Raw genomic sequence first — 17440 nt, 5'->3', positions numbered from 1 at the left:
ACACCATTGTCTCGGTGCACGCCGTGGGGGATTAGTTCAAAGCATCGCGCTACTAAGCCGTCTGTGTATCCGATGGTGTCGACTATGGAGGGTTCAAAGTCAACAACTACCTATCCTTATGCTTATATACCTCGCGAGGGTTGAGCTTGTGTCTGCATGCATATGCATTCGGCTATTTCCACTCATGTGGGGGATTGTAAAAATCATGGATTAAATATGCCCGGTCAATGGATTTTGACCAAATAATAAATGTGACGAGACATTTAATTTTGTGAAATTAAATGACATAGCGTCGTTCTACATTTTACGTAGGTAAATGTAGTATATTCACTTTCTCAAATCCGGTTTCCGGTGAGTGAGAAATAGTGGATTAAAGTTGGGCATAATTAGCTTTTAATTAAAGCTTAGAGTTGGAGCTTAGGGAATAATTAACTAAGTGTTAATTATCCCACATTGGAGGATTAACACATCTTTAATGTGTATAAATTAAGTGACTTTATGTTACTTAATAATTATAGTGGACCAAGATGGGTGAAAGAGCCCACACGCGCGCACACGCGCGCGCCGCCGCCGCCGCCCGCCCGCCCGTGCTCGTGCTCGCGGTCGCGGGCCGCGGGCCGCGGGCCCGGGCCTGAGCTCGATCTCGATCTCGATCTCGATTGGACTTGGATCTTGGCAATTGGTCTTTGGGTGGTCTTTGGGCTTGGTGCTTGGCCCAAACTATTCTTTTTGGACCACCGCCGAGTCAGCAATCCAAGTGGCTTGACACGTCGTCAAGCGAGGCACAGTCACGGGTGCCACGTGAGAAATCCACACACTCCTGCCATACGTCTGTAACCGACGTCGGTTACGAATTGCCATGATGACAGCCATCATGGCTGTTGACCCCCTGCAGTGGACTGAGCCTATAAATAGGCCAGCCATTCCATGCATCACTACACAATTCAAAAAAGCATTCTGCATCATAAGCTCTCTCCCTCTCCCTGCATAGTTTTTCTGTCGAAGCTCTGCCCTCTCCTCCATCCAGTTCGCCGGAGCTCTACTGATTGCGGTGCTGCATCAATAGAGACGTAGCCGTTTTACCTTTGGGGACGACACGCCAAACCGAAGAGCACTACCGGGGCATATCTCGTCTTGCGGGAAGAGGCCTCCTCGACTCGGCTTTCATACTGGTTTAGTTGTTTCGATTTCTATTGTAATTTCTTTAGTTCAGTTTCTCCTTTTCTTTCTTTTGGGTTGTATTACGCCCGGTTTTGTTATCTTGTAATCCCAGAAACCAACAATAAATACACATAAAATGAAATATTTTATTAAAAAATTGAATTATATAGACCCAACACGAATCAGGAATGAAATACTTTTTCTTTTTTCTTAAAAAAAGACAAAATGCATAATTATTCCTAATATGAGAAATATGATTCAAGTCAAACCAACCAAATGTAATCCCATTCGGCTTTAAATATGCAAAGCACTGCTAATAATCGTGTCTTCGTAAAATTATTTCCTTTTTGATTTCCACTATTCATTCTTATTCCATGCAAATTAATTTATGTCGAGGATTTTCACAACTTACCAACTAAAGTAAGTCAATTCAAAAGCCGTTTATAGCAATTGAAAATAAAAATTATATTTGCTCAGTTTATTAAATTTTGTGCTTAATATTTAAGTAATATTAACACCTTCGTCAAATTGTTTTAGCCGTTTAGTTATAGTAATCCCTAATTAAAAAATTGATTAATTTAGTATATGTAACAAGACAAGGAAATGGAAACTAGCCGTTGGAAGCAGAGCCTAATTCAACAACCAGAAACCCTTTTCTCTCTCATCAACATTTCTTCACTTTTTTCTGACGCCCTTTTCAAAGAGCTCATCCTCATCAATTATCAATGGCTCCTCCCTGAATCAAATTGAAACTCTGTTTAAAACTAAAATGCCAGAAATTTGTTCAGAGTTTCCGAAATCAGAGGTTCAGTAGCGCCAAGAACAATCAAATTCGCCGAGAATTTGTGAAAATATTTCTTGATTGTTATTGCTCGGAGGATCAATGGGGGAATCCTCTGCGTGCCTCGTGCGCTCATTTTCTCAGCCTACTCCTGCATCTGAAGAAGAAAAAAAGGTATTTTCTTTCTCAAGATCCATTGCGTCTCCTGTTTTGCTCTTCACATGCGCTGTAGTTCTATTAGTTCAGTTTTTAGCTCAAATGCTATAGGTTTCGTGTGAATGATGCTGTTATTGGTGTTGATTGAATTATCCGAACCTAATTCGAAGAAAAAATTCGAGTAATCGACCTTATTTAGGCGTGATGTGATCAGGAAATATTGGTGATTTTGTTACTTTTCTATGAAGCATTTCCTCTTTCGTGAATCATGAGCGTAGCCTTTATCTACTAATATCAGTTTAAACACGGGCATCATATGAAAAATTCATGCATATAGTGTTGAATGTTATGCTTAATCAATGTGTTATTGAACATCACACGCTAATTGCAAATTTTTGGATGATGCTATTGATATTTTTGTAGAGGAATCCGATAGATCGGGCCCTGGCAGCATCAGTATCCTTTGGAAGGTTCATGTCTGAATCGTTAGACTGGGGGAAATGGTCAGCTTTTAATAACAACCGATACTTGGATGAAGTTGAGAAGTATACGAAGCCTGGTTCTGTTGCTGCGAAGAAAGCTTACTTTGAAGCACATTTCAAGAGAAGGAGGGCAGCAAAATTGCTCGAGCAGCAAAATGTAGCAGCTTGCTCCGGCACTGAAACAGAAAATGCAGAAAATAAGATTGAAGACAATTCATCCGTTGATTTCAGCCATGTACAGAGAGCAGAGATTCAGAGTAGCATACCTATCGTTCCCTCCGGGCAGAGTGGTGACCATGATGATACTTCAGTTAAAAGAACGATGGGAGATTTCAAGCCTGGAGAAACTGCACAAACCATGGCTACACTTGCTGAGCATCTTAAAGATGATGTGTGCATTGGTGATACGGTGTCGAAGAAAGAGGATAACACGTGCATCAAGGTAAGTCACTAAGTTTGTTCTGCCTTTTTTACATAAGCTAGAGACCGAGTTTTAGTTTATCGTGAACTGATCTGGCTAGTGTATGTATGTTCCAGGATGATTTTGCTATCAGAAACTTGGCAGCAGGTGGGAAGATACCCAGAGCTCCTTCTGCTAAGATGTTGACAGAAGGGGCTGCTTCCAAGCGTCCACCTTCAGTGGAACCGATAGTGCCTGTTCAGGCCAAGAATAGTGATAACTCACCACCAGAGAGCAAGCGTAATTCATCAGGATCAAGCAACAAAAGAAGATCCTACATGACATCCCTTCACATGTCCATTAATTTGGCTTCTTGTCCGGGCATGACCCAAAAGGACACATCTTCAGGTTTACCAAAGATTGAAAACCAAAAAGTCATCAGAGCTCCAGCCAAGAAATATAAAAACAGCGCGCTTCCTCAGACTTCAACTAGGGTAATGCATCTTTGTTTGGTGTGACTTCCCTCACCTGGTTATTTATTACGTTTCAGTGATTTCTCACGAATCATTCTATCTTCAATGTGCAGGGATCTGTGAATGGTCTAATCAGGCAGTTTTCAGTGGCACCTACAGCAGAAAACAGAAGGTCTCTTGTGTTGTGTTTCCGATTCAAAAATAAACATTTTCAAGAGGATCTAGAAAATATTTTTATGGATATGCTTCGTTATAGTTTACTATTGAAGTGGCTCCCTTTGACTGATTAATAATTTTACAGGACTGTGAGACCACATGGTGATTCAATCCCAGAAACCAAAACAACAGATGAAAAAGTACAGTCCCCATTCGCAAAGTAAGCCTGTTGTTGTTTTGTTAATGTCTCTAAAGATGGCATAAGTGATATTCTGGTTATGAAATTTTTAAATTTAGTTTGGTTTATCATTAAATAACCACGTTCCAGGTCATATGTAGTAACTATGTTGAGACAACTGAAAGTTGATTTGAAAATTTGATTTTTCTTTTTCTCTCTCTTTAGATACCCCAAGTCATCAAATATATTTGGAAACAAAGCACTGCTACCAACTGTGCCTTCTTCCTTCACTTTTAAGAGTGAAGAAAGAGCAGTAAAACGGAGAGAGGCAAGTCATTATGTTGTTTCCATTCTCACCAAAATATATCCGATTTATTCTCTTCTAATGCATTTGCTTTCATCTATCCCTCAGTTTTTTCTGATGCTCGAGCAGAAGGCAAAATCGAAGGAGAAACATCAAATGCATGCAAGACCACAGGTGATCTGTTGATGCTATCTCGCAAGAACCTTCATCCCACTCTTAAGACAAACCTACAGTGTAGGTTTTTAAGGAAAAATAAACAACGAAATTTAATCACCTTTTGTTATGCAGGCCACCGGAAGAAATAGTGGTAAGGATGCTGGCAACTCCATTACACTAGAAACATCCAAAGCAGTGGAAGCTCCCTTAAGAAACATAACAAAAAAGGTATTTTATTTTACCAGTTTACTAGCTTCCTCCGTACCATATAAAATTTTGCGGCTAAGATATGCGCAATGCTCAATACTCGATGCAATTTTGCTTGATTCAGGCCACTGGAAGAAATAGTGATAAGGATGCTGGCAACTCCATTACACTAGAAACATCCAAAGCAGTGGATGCTCCCTTAAGAAACGTAACAAAAAAGGTACTATTTTATTTTACTAACATCCTCCGCACCATACAATATTGTATTTGTTATTTGCGGCTAAGATCATGTGCAATGCTCAATACTCGATGCAATTGTGCTTGGTTCATTCACTGATGTAACTGGTTGTATATTTGTCATAGTACTTAGTACACATCACATGATATGATATCATGATATGATATCTTCGTTCAATGAAGTCATGATGTTCCATGCAGATTCCAACCGCAAGACCTTTTTTCCCAAAAATAGAAGAAAGAGCTGCTGCTTTCAAAGTTCAGGACAGTAACATTGTAAGACCTCCTTGGAAATTCTCGGCTAAGACAGAAGGGTCCAAGGATTTTACTGCGAAGAATAGCCGGACGCCAAGCCACTCTACAAAATGTCAGCCAAAGAAGATCATGAATGAAAATGCTTGTCCAAACATCCAGCTTTGACTAACCGCTGAAGCACATTTTTTGCTGCTCTCCGGAGAAATTAGTTACAGCAGTGCATTGCCTGCATCGCATACAGAGGAAGTAAGTGCTTTACGATCTGGAAATAGGAGTGAGTTAAAGTTTTGTGTGTAATTACTAGTTGCATTTGACAGTTGGGTTAATATATATCATTAGACGTTTGCTATAAGTAGTAGCGAGAATTGATGATCAAGACCCTTCTGGAGATAAATATATAGTAGTTTTTACTTTTTTGCAGTCATGGAATTTCTTCATTTAAATAAAAGTAGATTTACATCCATTTGTATCAAATCATAGAGTCATGTTATGATGACAAATCGTTGGTCTCATGGGCCTGGAATTGGCAAAACTTCTCCAGTTGATTTCAAAGAAAAATGATCTTTCCTACTTTCTCCTAAAGAGTAAAAAAAACACCATCTTAGAAGCACTCGTCCCATCGTTTGAAGCGTTTGACTGAAAATGTCCCGCCATTTAACGAACAAAAATGATCTTTCCTACTTCAAGCTACAAACTATTTCAACCTAATTGATAGGATCCTTTTAAAATTATGTTTTGGATCCGCCACTAATAACAATTTGTACATAATCTTGGTACAAACATTAAATCAACTAGATGAGATAATTGTACATGAGCAAGCTATCTTGGGATGCCAAAAGAGGCAAGTTTTGAACATAGAGGTAGAAGCTCCTGAGGCTGTCCTTAGCAAGAGTGGCCGCGTCGACCACATTAGACCTACTTGTTAGAACCCAGAGGTCGGCCGAGGTGACTCTCTTGAGGCTGCCTCGGCAGAAGGGGCACGACCGCGACCTAACGTACCACTCCTCAAAGCATGTGATGCACATGGAGTGGCCACAATTGGGGAGTGCAACTCTGCAATCCATCTCCATGCATATCCCACATTCTTCCTCTTTTTCGTCCTCCTCCTTATTTTCGTTGTCGTCTGGCACCCGCGTTAGTCCCTCGAGATTCCCTTCGAGCTGCTTTAGCATGGGGTATATCACAGCTATTTTTTTTGGACAAGACAATGCGGAAGAATTGAGCATGAAACATGTGATGTTTGTTGGTGTTTGAGTAGTGGAAGAGATTTTGTTTTGTGAGCAAGATTAATTGTACCGTAGAATTCGCGGAGGGAGGCTCGCCTTTCTTCTGGGTTTGTAATCGGCATGTCGTCAATGTAGACCTAAGACTATCTTCATCAGTGATTCTCGCCCACCCAACTTAATTTATTTTTCAAAAAAAAAATTTATTTCTCTCTCGTTCACATACACAACCCTCGATTTACTTTAAATTATCATAGACGATCTCGTCCTATCCTAATAAAATATTTTTAATTATATAATTTATAATGAAGTTATATGAATGGTAGCTCACCTGGTAGACAAGGACATGAAAGAGACCTAAACAAGTGAGAAAAGTGTCGAAACAGCTGCAATCCATCCATTCTAGTACAAACATCAATAATGGTGCAAATGGACTCAGAGATAATTTCATTTGAATTAACCAATTATCCTCTCTTATATCTCTTGGAAGAGCAGCCACCCTATCATCAAACCCAAATACATTAATTTATTTTAGGGCAAATTGTCGAAAAAAAACTAAGTTTTTGTCAATTTTTGGTTAGTCATGCAATTTTCAAAAAATGTTATTTGAATCAAACTTTGTCATTTTCTTGTGCCGAAAAATTCAAACGTGCTACGTGACTGACTGTCGTAGAACGTTTTGTTCATACATTATTTTTCGTCTATCACTATATACATGGATTTTCACAAAATCAAGTTTATAGGACAATTAAGATGATATAATCGGCTATTTGTTTAGAGTTGCTGAAATAATAAAAAAAATTGACCAATTAAAAGTAGTGTTTTTTTCCCTTGGGAACAAAAAAACTACTACAGTATTTCTTTTTATTGTTATTATTGATAATTGTTTGAATAACTTACAAAGTGTTGGCATGATGAATATCGGCTTCAACGGCATTGATGGATTCCCTTAAAGAACATCTTCTAATCTGTCTCTGCCACATTCGAGATACTCAAAAAACTTTCTAACTTTTAGATGAAAAAATAAGACAAATTAATTTAAAAGGATGACACAATTGAAAAGGGAGCTTTTTTGGTAAAAGGAATATAAAGAGCGAATTGAAAGTAGAAAATAAGGGAGATGGAGTTTGCTTGGTGTTGAAACTTGTCCTAGATAGTTGAAGACAAGAAAAGAATGTCTTTCCTTGTCAACATTACCTTACCTTAATTCTATTATTAGTATACATTTTTGTCTTTCTTGCCTCATAATCATCCATCATACATAGTTTGCACTACTCAAGTTTGATTCTATATACAAGAAAAAAAAGTAACTAACATGGGGTATGATATGAAGGTGAAGAATTTGTGAAAAAATAGAAAATAAGGGCAAATTGCTGGAAAAAAAAATCATAAATTTTGATCAATTTTTGGCCCGTCTTGCAATTTTGAAGATCAACTATAAAAATCATGAATTTCAACATTTTTCTTAATTTTTGTACAATGTCTAATTTAGGTGGATTTATCTAATGTGACATCTGAAAATTCGACGAGGACTAACACCGCCCATGAAATTTATCATTTTTCTCGACACACTTAGCAAATAACTCCTACTTCACATCAATTTGCATTTGCAATAACATATTACCAATACAAAATCTTAATTTTTTTGTCATGGAAAAACTGAAAATGTTACTTACTAAAATTCATGGCCTTAAACTGATTTACAAAATTGCAAAATAGATTATAATTTATCAGAACTAATGATTTTTTGGTAATTTGTACAAAAAAATAAAGGGGCTATTGATTCTAGTTCCCATTTATATTTAAGGAGAATTTCCATTGCCATCATTATTTATTGAGAATTCGATGTCATAAAGGATTCTATCATACGAAAGTGAGGTGTCACTCATCAAAATGACACCTACTAAACAAAATGCTTCACTTCTTCTGGTTGCCTAAATTGATATAGCAACAATTAGAGGCTGGTGCCAATTTAATCATTGATTAGGCATAAAAAAAATTTATACTTTTTCAAAGTTTTCTTGGGGGGTGGGAGGGGGGGGGGGGCACTACCATATTTATTCTATCAATCTTGATTTCTTTGTTTATTAAGGAAAAATGCATTTCCATGGTGTGAGTGTGATGTATTTTCTCTACTCAAACATATAATTATTGATTACTTCTTCACCAAGCCTAAACAAATATCACACAATGTAATCGATGATAATTCACCGAATTTAATGAAGTTTTTGCAGTAGGGCCGATCGCCACGATCCCACTTGATTTATATAAAAAGTTAGAAACATGTATATAAAGTAGACTTGTGTAATATTATTTGGTGAGCAATGAAATAAAAGGATATTTTCTTAAACACTAACTCTATATTTTCTCCCTTTTCTAATTAAAAAAACTCTAACAAAGCCACCTCATGAGACCGACATCTCTCATCAGAAACTCACAATTCTCTAAAGATATCGAAAGCCCCGACCTTATTAGAGATAAATTTACCAAAATTTTAGAGAGTGACAATTTTGTATAAAAAGAAAAATATAGTCTGTAATTATTAGTTGTGAACGGATATAATATAATATTACGCCGTTAACAGTAACAATTCACATAGATTACATTTACACCAATAAAAGGCTACTCATTCAGAAATATGAACAATGATTGGTGTATTATAATTTCTTGCTAAGTAAATTACAATAAATTGTCGCATCAGTCAACTTATCTCGAGTTGAAATAGTCAAGTCAGGGGTGCATTAATTATGTGAATAAAATAGTCATCTATATATTGGCTACCAAAATTATTTATTTACCAAAAAGGACTATACTTCCTTCTACTAGTATGAATTACATATATGGGTGGGCAAAATTAATGTAATCGTTGAAGAAAAGGGATGAAAGTTGAATTTTTTTACCTTAGCAAAAAAGTGCAATTATTGGAATGCACCGTCCACCATAAAAGATTTGACGCCATGTCATCCTTCTCGAAACATTTCATAATTTTCAAATGTTTTGGGAAATTCTAATTTTTGCAATAACTATTTTCTTCCCTCCCTAATTCATCGCATAAAAATAAAAAATTTTATAAATAATCAAAATTGGGTGTAGACTAATTTTAACAAAAATGGTAAAAGAAATTATTATTCGTAAATAAGAGTATATTTTAATTATTTTTTATGTGTTAAGGGAAATTTAAAAAAATTGAAAGAATTTGCAAGAACGACAACTTCTCTTTTTTTTTTAGAAAATTATTGCGGTGAAGGGGGTTAACTATGTAAGATAGAAATCTAACTCAAATAAATTGATCCTGATTTTTGAAAATTATAAGAAAATGACAACACTAATTTTTCACTAAGTTAAACAAAATAGGCAAGTGGTTGACAAGCTGGATTTTTACTAAATTTGAAGTGCAGTCTGTAATTTAGAGGAAATGTTTAAATACACCCTAACGTGTCCTTCAATAAATGAACTAAACTTATCCATTTTTTTTGTTTGCGTTAGCTACTCGACAAACAGTGACGAAGCCAGAAATTTTTTGTTGGAGGTCCAAAGCTTAGATATTTTTTAGTGTCGGCATCGCCGAATTTTTTTTAGCATAGGCAATGGGGAATTGCAAAAGATATAGACGAATAATGAGAAGGAAAAAATAGAGAATGAATAATAGAAATTAGAAATATAATCTCTATTATAGTTAGAATGTAAGGTACAAGTAAATTACTTCATAATATAAGACTAAAGGTTAGATATATGCAAATAAAATAGCAATGGGAGTAAACTATTGGACATAAAAGTGTAAGAAAATAATATAAGATTTTTTTTTGGATTTATAGGCCGAAATATTTGAACTTGGAAACATAGAAATATAAGAAATTAAAACAATTCTTGTAAGTAAAAGTGTTTGAAAAAAAGAATTGATTTGTAGGCTGAATGGATTGAACTTTGGGAGCATAAAAATGTAAGAAAATTAAACAAAGGACAAAAATGATGGATTTGGAGACTGTAGGATTTGAACTCGGGTGAATATCCACACTGACTTAAGCTGATAAAAACTGCACTATTCGCAAACTGTGTATTTATAATAGCATATATATACTAATAATTTCTGTAGCTGGAGGGCCCAGTGGCCCCCAGGCCCCATAGTTTCTTCGTCCCTGTCGACAAATACGTTCGTGCCAAATTTTCTCTAATGTATAATCAATTAGTTACACATTATTGTCAAGAATAAAACATGAAATTTAGCAGTTTAATTTATGATTTAAAACACGTGATTCATAAATTTAAATTCGTACTATGGTGTATGATGTTTTTAGCGCATTGTAGATGATGTGACCTTAGAAAATTGTTATGACTGAGAAGCTACATTAATATTTAATAAACTAAAATATTATACTTAATATGATAATATCAACATATTTATTATTATAAAAATTGTGAATCGTTTCGAATCATTAAATCAAGAAAAACTACTATGAATACATCGTTTTATTATTGAATAAAACCGTAGTTTTGGATTCAAACCTCAAGGAATACGAATACTTCAACGACTTTTTGACTAATTCTTAAATTACAATACATACCAAAATTTAATTAAATTTTATAGTTTTCCTAATGATTTATCCTAAAATTAAATGTAATAAAATAGTAAGCACATTGGTACATTAAAAAAGTTGCATTTGATATTTCTTGGAAGTCTAATAAGATCCACGAACATAAATGAAATAGTTGATTATTCAAGGCCACAAAATTAAATAATGATGACCATAGGCACAATATAGCCCTTCGCAAGCTAATACCTAACTTTTACAATATTATTATTATGCCAAAAACTTGGTAAAATATTCACCATAAAATATAGACAACAATTAATAACCTAATCGGCTACCAACTGCCTCAAAATTTGACTTTTCAATAAAGCATTAATCAAGAATCGAATCATTTAACTACTAATAAACGTTTTGTTAATCTACCAAGTAGAATCTTGTTTACAAAAATTTAAATACACACAAACACAATCCCTTCACAATCACATTGCTTTGCTTTCAATTATTAATCAATTTCCCAAAAATAATAATCCCGAATTATATTCTATGGTCCTTTCTTAACTTCCATTTTTTCAATTTTTAATCTTTATTGAGAATAAAGAAAACTCATAAAAGCAAGATTATGATGATGTGAATTTGCTCATATTTTACATTTTATTTTTTGGTAACAACAAAAAAAAGCCAACCAAATTCATCGTAGGATTTCAAGAAGGAAACGAATTTACTCTCTTTCCCTTGCATCATAAATTTGGCTCTCAAACCCCATCAAAAACCACTAAACTACCGAGCTCAAATTCCACTCAAGGAAAGGGGAGAGAGAGTGGTGGTAAAGTTTGATTCTTGAAAATAAAGGGATACAGAGGGGGAGGGGGAAAGAGAAATTCGGTTTCTTTTCTCTCTCTATATTATATTTTCTGAGCTTTTTGTTGTCTTGTAATGAATGTTTGAGCTCTGAAAAAAGAGCAAGTTTTGTGCCTCTCTTTACTTGGAGGGTTCCTCTGAAAAAGACTTCTTTTCTATTGCCTGTGAACTTTTTTTATTGGGGGAGAAAAGCTGTTTTCTTGCTGATTAAAGCAGCTCAGAATCATATAAAAAAAGAATTTTGAGGAAAAGGGGAGAAAGAGATGGAGATGATGCATTACCAGCAATTGGTGAGGACTTCTTACAAGGATTCTTTGAGTTTGTTGGAGACTGATATTCAACATGCAAATGCTTTGTAAGCTCTCCTTTCACCTTGTTTTGTCTTTTCTTTTGATAAAGTTATATTTTTTTAGTTTCTTCTTGCACATTTTTGGCAATTTTGGGCTTTGATTTTTGTGTAATTTACTTCTTGTGGATGAGTACTGGAGCAGAGGATTGTGCTGTTTGTTCAATTTGTGGCATGGGTTCTTTTTTTGTATGGATTGTAGCAATTCAATTTGTTAGGTCTTATTGTGTATTTTAGAAGGCCCATGTGAAGATATTGTTGCTTTACTTGGATTCTTCACATAAATTTCACATTTCATATTTGGCTGATAAATGCTGCTATATTATTAGTTTTGTTGTTGCTGAAATGGAAAGATTTGTGTGTTTATTCTGTGGATTTTTTTTTAATTTGAATGCCTGTTGATTCTTGTCCAATGTTAAAAGGGGAATGTATATGTGTGCGTGTGATTAATGCCTAAGGCCAAAGCTCTTGGGTCCTGAGTCATCGTGACGCAGCCTTTAAAATTTCTCTTTATTTATCCATTAAAAGAGGGGAATGTATATTAGCTTTTGCTTTGGATGATCAATCTGGGAATGCAATACTTGTGTAATTTCCACATTTTCCCACTGCCGTTTAAAGAAATATAGCACGAGCGAAAGCCTTCTTTATCTGCAAATCCTTTTATGTGGTAAAGATTCACCTAGTGTCTAAAACCTAATTTCAAGGACCAAAAACAGTCTCCATTTCTGATGATGCAAGTATGCTAGCTTTTAGTGTTTAAACTGCTGCTTGAGAATTTCTCGATGTGGCACTACGGCTAAATCAGTTAACCAATCAAATGACTTCTGTTTAAGTTGTAAGCTAGTGCCTTTTCTCTTTTATATTTATGTTATCGGTAAAGAATATGTGTAAAGGCTATAAGATGTGGAAGGCCAAAACTATCAAAGGCAGGATGGGTAGTGTATTTTAATTTGGATGACTGCTGATAAGATCTTGTCCAATGTGAAAGTCTTCTTTGTTGTTAATGTGAAAGTCTTCTTTGTTGTTTTTAGAATATGCAATGTTGTATTGTTAAAAGGGGAATGTATAGTAGCTTTCACATTGTTAAATTAATCTGGGAAAGCAACACTTATGTCATTTCACCGCCGTTTAAAGATTCACCTTAATGCGGAAATCCTTTTTGTGGCAAAGATTCACCTAGTGTGTTAAGCCTCATTTGCAAGTCTCAGTGTGTAAATTGCTGCTTGAGAATTTCTCGCAGTGGCATTATGGCTAGAAATCAGTTCGGGTACACCGATTAGTACCTTTTCTTTTTTATGTTCATGTGCACGGAACAAGATGTGTAAGGGCTATAGGCGTGGAACGACAAACTATCGAAGGAGTCTAGAATATGATTTTGATTGATGCGGACCTGAATCCCGAATCCCCGGTCAGGAAGTAGTAGTAGTAGTTAAAGAAAAGCTTGAGGCTCAAATGGTTTCCAAACTAAGTGACCATTGATTGCGTCAGCCAAAGTGATCTGCTTGGGCTCGTCTTTGGGTGATATTCCACATTCAAATGTTGATATTGTCTCGTATCTGTTATTCTTGTCTGCGTTATATTTGCATTGTTGGCTCTGCTGCAAGCAATGTTGGTTTGGTCGCAATCTATTGCAAATATATTATGTCTCAATACGATTCTGCTATGTATGTGAACGTACATAGATTGAGGACTTCGATGTCTGATTGATTTGCATTTTATGGCTTTCTAGGGCTGCTGCAATCCCTAAAGCGAAGGGAGGTGCACGTCTTCAAATGAAGCTAGTCTGCAACCACCTCGCACCTCTGTTTCTGTATTTACTTAAATGGTTCGACTGTTCCTGCGCGTATTTCCTGCCAAGAATCATGAATCCTTATCACATACTCATTTATAAGGTATGAATCTAGTTTAAACATCCCACCATTAGTTGGTTTGATCAAGAAACGAGAGCAGTCAAAGCACTGTTCGAACCAAGATTGTTTTTTTCTTACGATTGTTCATTCTTTCGTTTAATCTTGGCAGGTGTATACAGACGGAAGGCCAAAGATTTCAACAATTGGGCGAAAAGCGACCATCAAAGACTTCTACGGTTGTTTGTTGCATCTGTTTCTTTACACCTGAACTAACGGAAACGCTACAACCTGTAACTATCGCTCAACATTGCAGCGGTGATACTGCCATCCCTCGAGCAGCTCCACTTCGACTTGGTAGAGCTGGACGACGCCGACTGCAAAAGCATTGCTCGGAAAAGCCTCAGCGAGAAGAGATCGGAAGGAGACGCCGCCTCGGATTCCGAGAGAGACAGCGAATGCGGAATATGCTTGGAGGCTTGCACGAAGATGGTAATGCCCAACTGCTGCCACGCGATGTGCATCAACTGCTACCGAGACTGGTAAGTACTCGTCACTAAGAGAACGCGTTTGCTCATCGCACATTTTCATGGTATGAATGCCACTCTTGGTCGAATTTCAGGAGTACAAGGTCCGAGTCGTGCCCGTTCTGCCGGGGTAGTCTGAGACGAGTCGAGTCGAGAGACCTGTGGGTGCTGACGGGCAAGGACGAAGTGATCGAGCGTGGGGCCGTGTCGATGGAGGACTTGAGACGATTCTACCTGTATATTAGAAATCTGCCGAAGGATATACCAGATGCTTTGTTCTTGATGTATTATGAATATTTGATATGATGGTATGTTAAACAGAGAGAAGAAGCCGACCTCAAATGTAAATAGAGTCCGGTTGTTGTCTTGTCTCAATATGTATGTGATTAACCAGGCCATGCTTCATATTTCAAAAACATCAAAATTTAAGTATCTCTTCTCTTCTCATGTTCTACAGTATTTCCTTTTCTCTTTGACATTTCTATTCTTTTTTCGGACTAGAAATAGAAAAATTATGAAATTTGGATTTGTTTGGTAATTTTTTTTTGTGTGAAAATGGATTTGGTGTAGTAGTTGGGAAATTATACGTGGAAGTTACTCTCGGTAAATTAAATGTTGTCGTTTATTCATTAAAACATGATGTTGATTGATTGGAAAATATTAGCCATATATAACACGTAGGTAATCGAGTTTTTCTATATGATATAGTTGTGAATAAATTCAAAGTTTAATGATTTTTTTTGCTGATATTTTTAAAAAATTATTTAACTCTAAATACATGAATGTTTAACATTTTAATTTTGTTTTATCCTCGATTTTATTTTTGAACCTAATTATACAAACTTTAATTTTTTATTTTTCAACCAAAAGTAACCTTTTGATATGATAGTAGAAAATTCAGAGATGTCGTTTGGTTTTAAAATATCAACATTAGTATTATACATAGGCTATCAGTTTTTTTTTTTGTCCTAAAATAACTATGAATAAATTCAAATTTTACAATTTTTCTGACCGGTTTTTAAAAGGTATATTTGCGTATAAGCATATGAAACTTTATCTTAGAGCATCCACATCCGTGCTCTTGCCTCCGTAGACACCTTTCGGTGTTGCCGCAGCCACGATTTGAGAGGAGGAGGTGGAACTGCGGCGGGGGAGGCAACCGTAGCGGAGGGTGCCTGGACGACGGCGAGGGCGAGGGGGAGGTGGTTGATGGAGGGGTCGAGGGTGAGGGAGAGGAGGCGAGACGATGAATTGGCCGATTTTCGAAAGAGTTGGAAATAGGTAATTGCAGGTGCCGCAATCGGGGGTGTATCCGATCGATTTCATCTCCGGCATAATTAGCGACGACGACGCCTTCCGGTGTTGCCGCAGCCACGATTTGAGAGGAGGAGGTGGAACTGTTGACAAACACGGATTTTGCATATTTTTAAGGGCTAGATTTGACTAGTTTTAAATGTCAATCATGCAAATTATGTTCTTAAATTGCATATATTATACATTTGGTATTTTGAATGTGTTTGTTGATACATGATAGAAAAGATAGAAAAAATAGAAAAAAGATGCAAAAAGGCCAAGGTGTAGCAGCTTCTGTTCGAGCCCATTCTTCCAGCAAGTTTGAAGTCCAATCAGTGCTTACTATATGTCATTCTCTTCGTCTTCGAAAGAGCTTCTAGTGGATACCTGAAATGTCTCAATTGGAGTTCTGTAGAGAAAGTTATTACAATTCTATGAACATTGCGCAATGCAGCCAAAGCTGACGGAAATTTGAGCGGAAATTCAAGAAAGAGAATAAATTATTAAATTGTGAAACCAAATCTCTCTAATTTCTTGTAGGACACGAAAATAACCAAGACTAACCCTTTTTCTAGCCTATAAATACTCCTAAACCTAATTCATAATCCCCATCCCAGAGCCTCTAATCCTACTCCCTCTCTACACTTTCTTCCATTCCATATTCCATACATAATTCATCCATTTTCCATTGGAACGGAGCTCTGCACATCCAGACAAGAGAAGACTGAAGATTGAAGATTCAACCTTGGGTTTTATCAATTTCTTTCATGTCTAGTACTTTTATTATTGATTTTACTACTTGTCTATGAGTAGTTAAACATCATTTTTAGATTTTTTGGTGAAGACTATTATGAACATATTTTGATTTATTGAATTGAACATTTTCCTAGCTCTTGTGATTGTTTTGATTGTTCTCGTGCTTTTATTGTTCTTTTGTCTGGCCAACTTTAGAACTATGTCCGTTTAACTAGATTAATCGAGAGATAACTAGTTTTACGTGGTAAGAGGAACGAGTACAACACATAGGTTTATCTGCACTCGAGAGAGGGGACCCTTTGTGAGGACTTGAGTCTTAGGAACTTAAGGAGTTAGAATCTAATCTATTGGAACGAGACTTTGATAGTTATAGTCTAATCTACTGGATAGGTGCACTTGAGAGAGGGCTTATCTGAAAATCGCGACTTTCCTAATAATCCTGGAGACACATAAAGGTAAAGGTTCTGTGAGATTAATCATCACTAGGTCGTAGTAGTTGGATCCTAAAACTCTACTTTCTTTAGTCTGCTTTGTATTGTTTTTGTTTTTATATTTGTTTATATTTATGTCTAGTTTATAAAACCAAAACCCAAAACTCCATGTCTCTAGACCGTATATGACGCTTAGTATATGATAGTCAGTTTCAATCTTATTCCATGTGTTCGATATCCCGGTACTGACCTTTTGCTATACTAGTTCTACCCTGTAAACTTGCAGGTATTTTTAGTGCTAATAAATAGTGCATCAACTGCGGTGGGGGAGACAGCCGTAGCGGAGGGTGCCTGGACGACGACGAGGGCGAGGGGAAGGTGGTCGATAGAGGGGTCGAGGGAGAGGGAGAGGAGGCGTGACGACGACTTGACGGTGAGCAGCAGCGGCAGAACACCGGGAGTCGGAAGCCGGCATGTTTCCGTCAAATTTTTGAATTTCCGTCCAAATTTGGAATTTCCGTCAAATTTTTGACGGAACCGTCCAAAATGGACCAAATGTGACCCCTTTTTATTTGGGAAAGACCGAATAATTCAAAAGATAATGTTTTGGACCAAAATAAAAAAATCGCAATATGTTAAGGACCAAAATGAGCCTTTAGTCTTTCAGCAAATTAAATAACCTTC

General features: G+C 36.4%; 3 protein-coding genes across 4 annotated transcripts; 2 read left to right on the top strand and 1 right to left on the bottom strand.

Annotated features, from left to right (window-relative positions):
• The first annotated feature begins 1795 nt into the window (after positions 1-1795).
• LOC121806269 (protein WVD2-like 7) lies at positions 1796-5370 on the top strand. 2 transcript variants are annotated; one of them, XM_042206253.1, is made up of 10 exons: positions 1796-2116; positions 2522-3022; positions 3118-3474; positions 3567-3625; positions 3755-3829; positions 4013-4115; positions 4200-4265; positions 4380-4475; positions 4579-4674; positions 4893-5370. In XM_042206253.1, the coding sequence occupies exons 1-10, from the start codon at positions 2045-2047 to the stop codon at positions 5109-5111; spliced, it is 1644 nt and encodes a 547-aa protein (XP_042062187.1). In that variant the 5' UTR covers positions 1796-2044; the 3' UTR covers positions 5112-5370. The 2 variants fall into 2 exon arrangements, with proteins under 2 accessions (XP_042062187.1, XP_042062189.1); XM_042206255.1 differs by lacking the exon at positions 4579-4674.
• A 296-nt stretch (positions 5371-5666) lies between these two features.
• On the bottom strand, positions 5667-7207 carry LOC121806270 (E3 ubiquitin-protein ligase AIRP2-like). Its single transcript, XM_042206256.1, has 4 exons — positions 7070-7207; positions 6501-6669; positions 6243-6309; positions 5667-6132 (listed from the first exon to the last, which is right to left on the bottom strand). Exons 1-4 carry the CDS (start codon positions 7150-7152, stop codon positions 5738-5740), a joined length of 714 nt encoding a protein of 237 aa, XP_042062190.1. The 5' UTR covers positions 7153-7207; the 3' UTR covers positions 5667-5737.
• Positions 7208-11221: 4014 nt separating this feature from the next.
• Positions 11222-14708, top strand: LOC121806319 (E3 ubiquitin-protein ligase AIRP2-like). The gene is made up of 5 exons (XM_042206314.1): positions 11222-11911; positions 13632-13794; positions 13922-13988; positions 14066-14291; positions 14372-14708. Exons 1-5 carry the CDS (start codon positions 11820-11822, stop codon positions 14580-14582), a joined length of 759 nt encoding a protein of 252 aa, XP_042062248.1. The 5' UTR covers positions 11222-11819; the 3' UTR covers positions 14583-14708.
• Positions 14709-17440: the final 2732 nt, after the last annotated feature.

The sequence above is a fragment of the Salvia splendens genome, chromosome 6 (assembly GCF_004379255.2).
Source record: "Salvia splendens isolate huo1 chromosome 6, SspV2, whole genome shotgun sequence".
In the NCBI taxonomy this organism is placed as follows: domain Eukaryota; kingdom Viridiplantae; phylum Streptophyta; class Magnoliopsida; order Lamiales; family Lamiaceae; genus Salvia; species Salvia splendens.
Note: the sequence above shows the minus strand (reverse complement) of the source record. Positions and strands in the feature narration are given on the sequence as shown.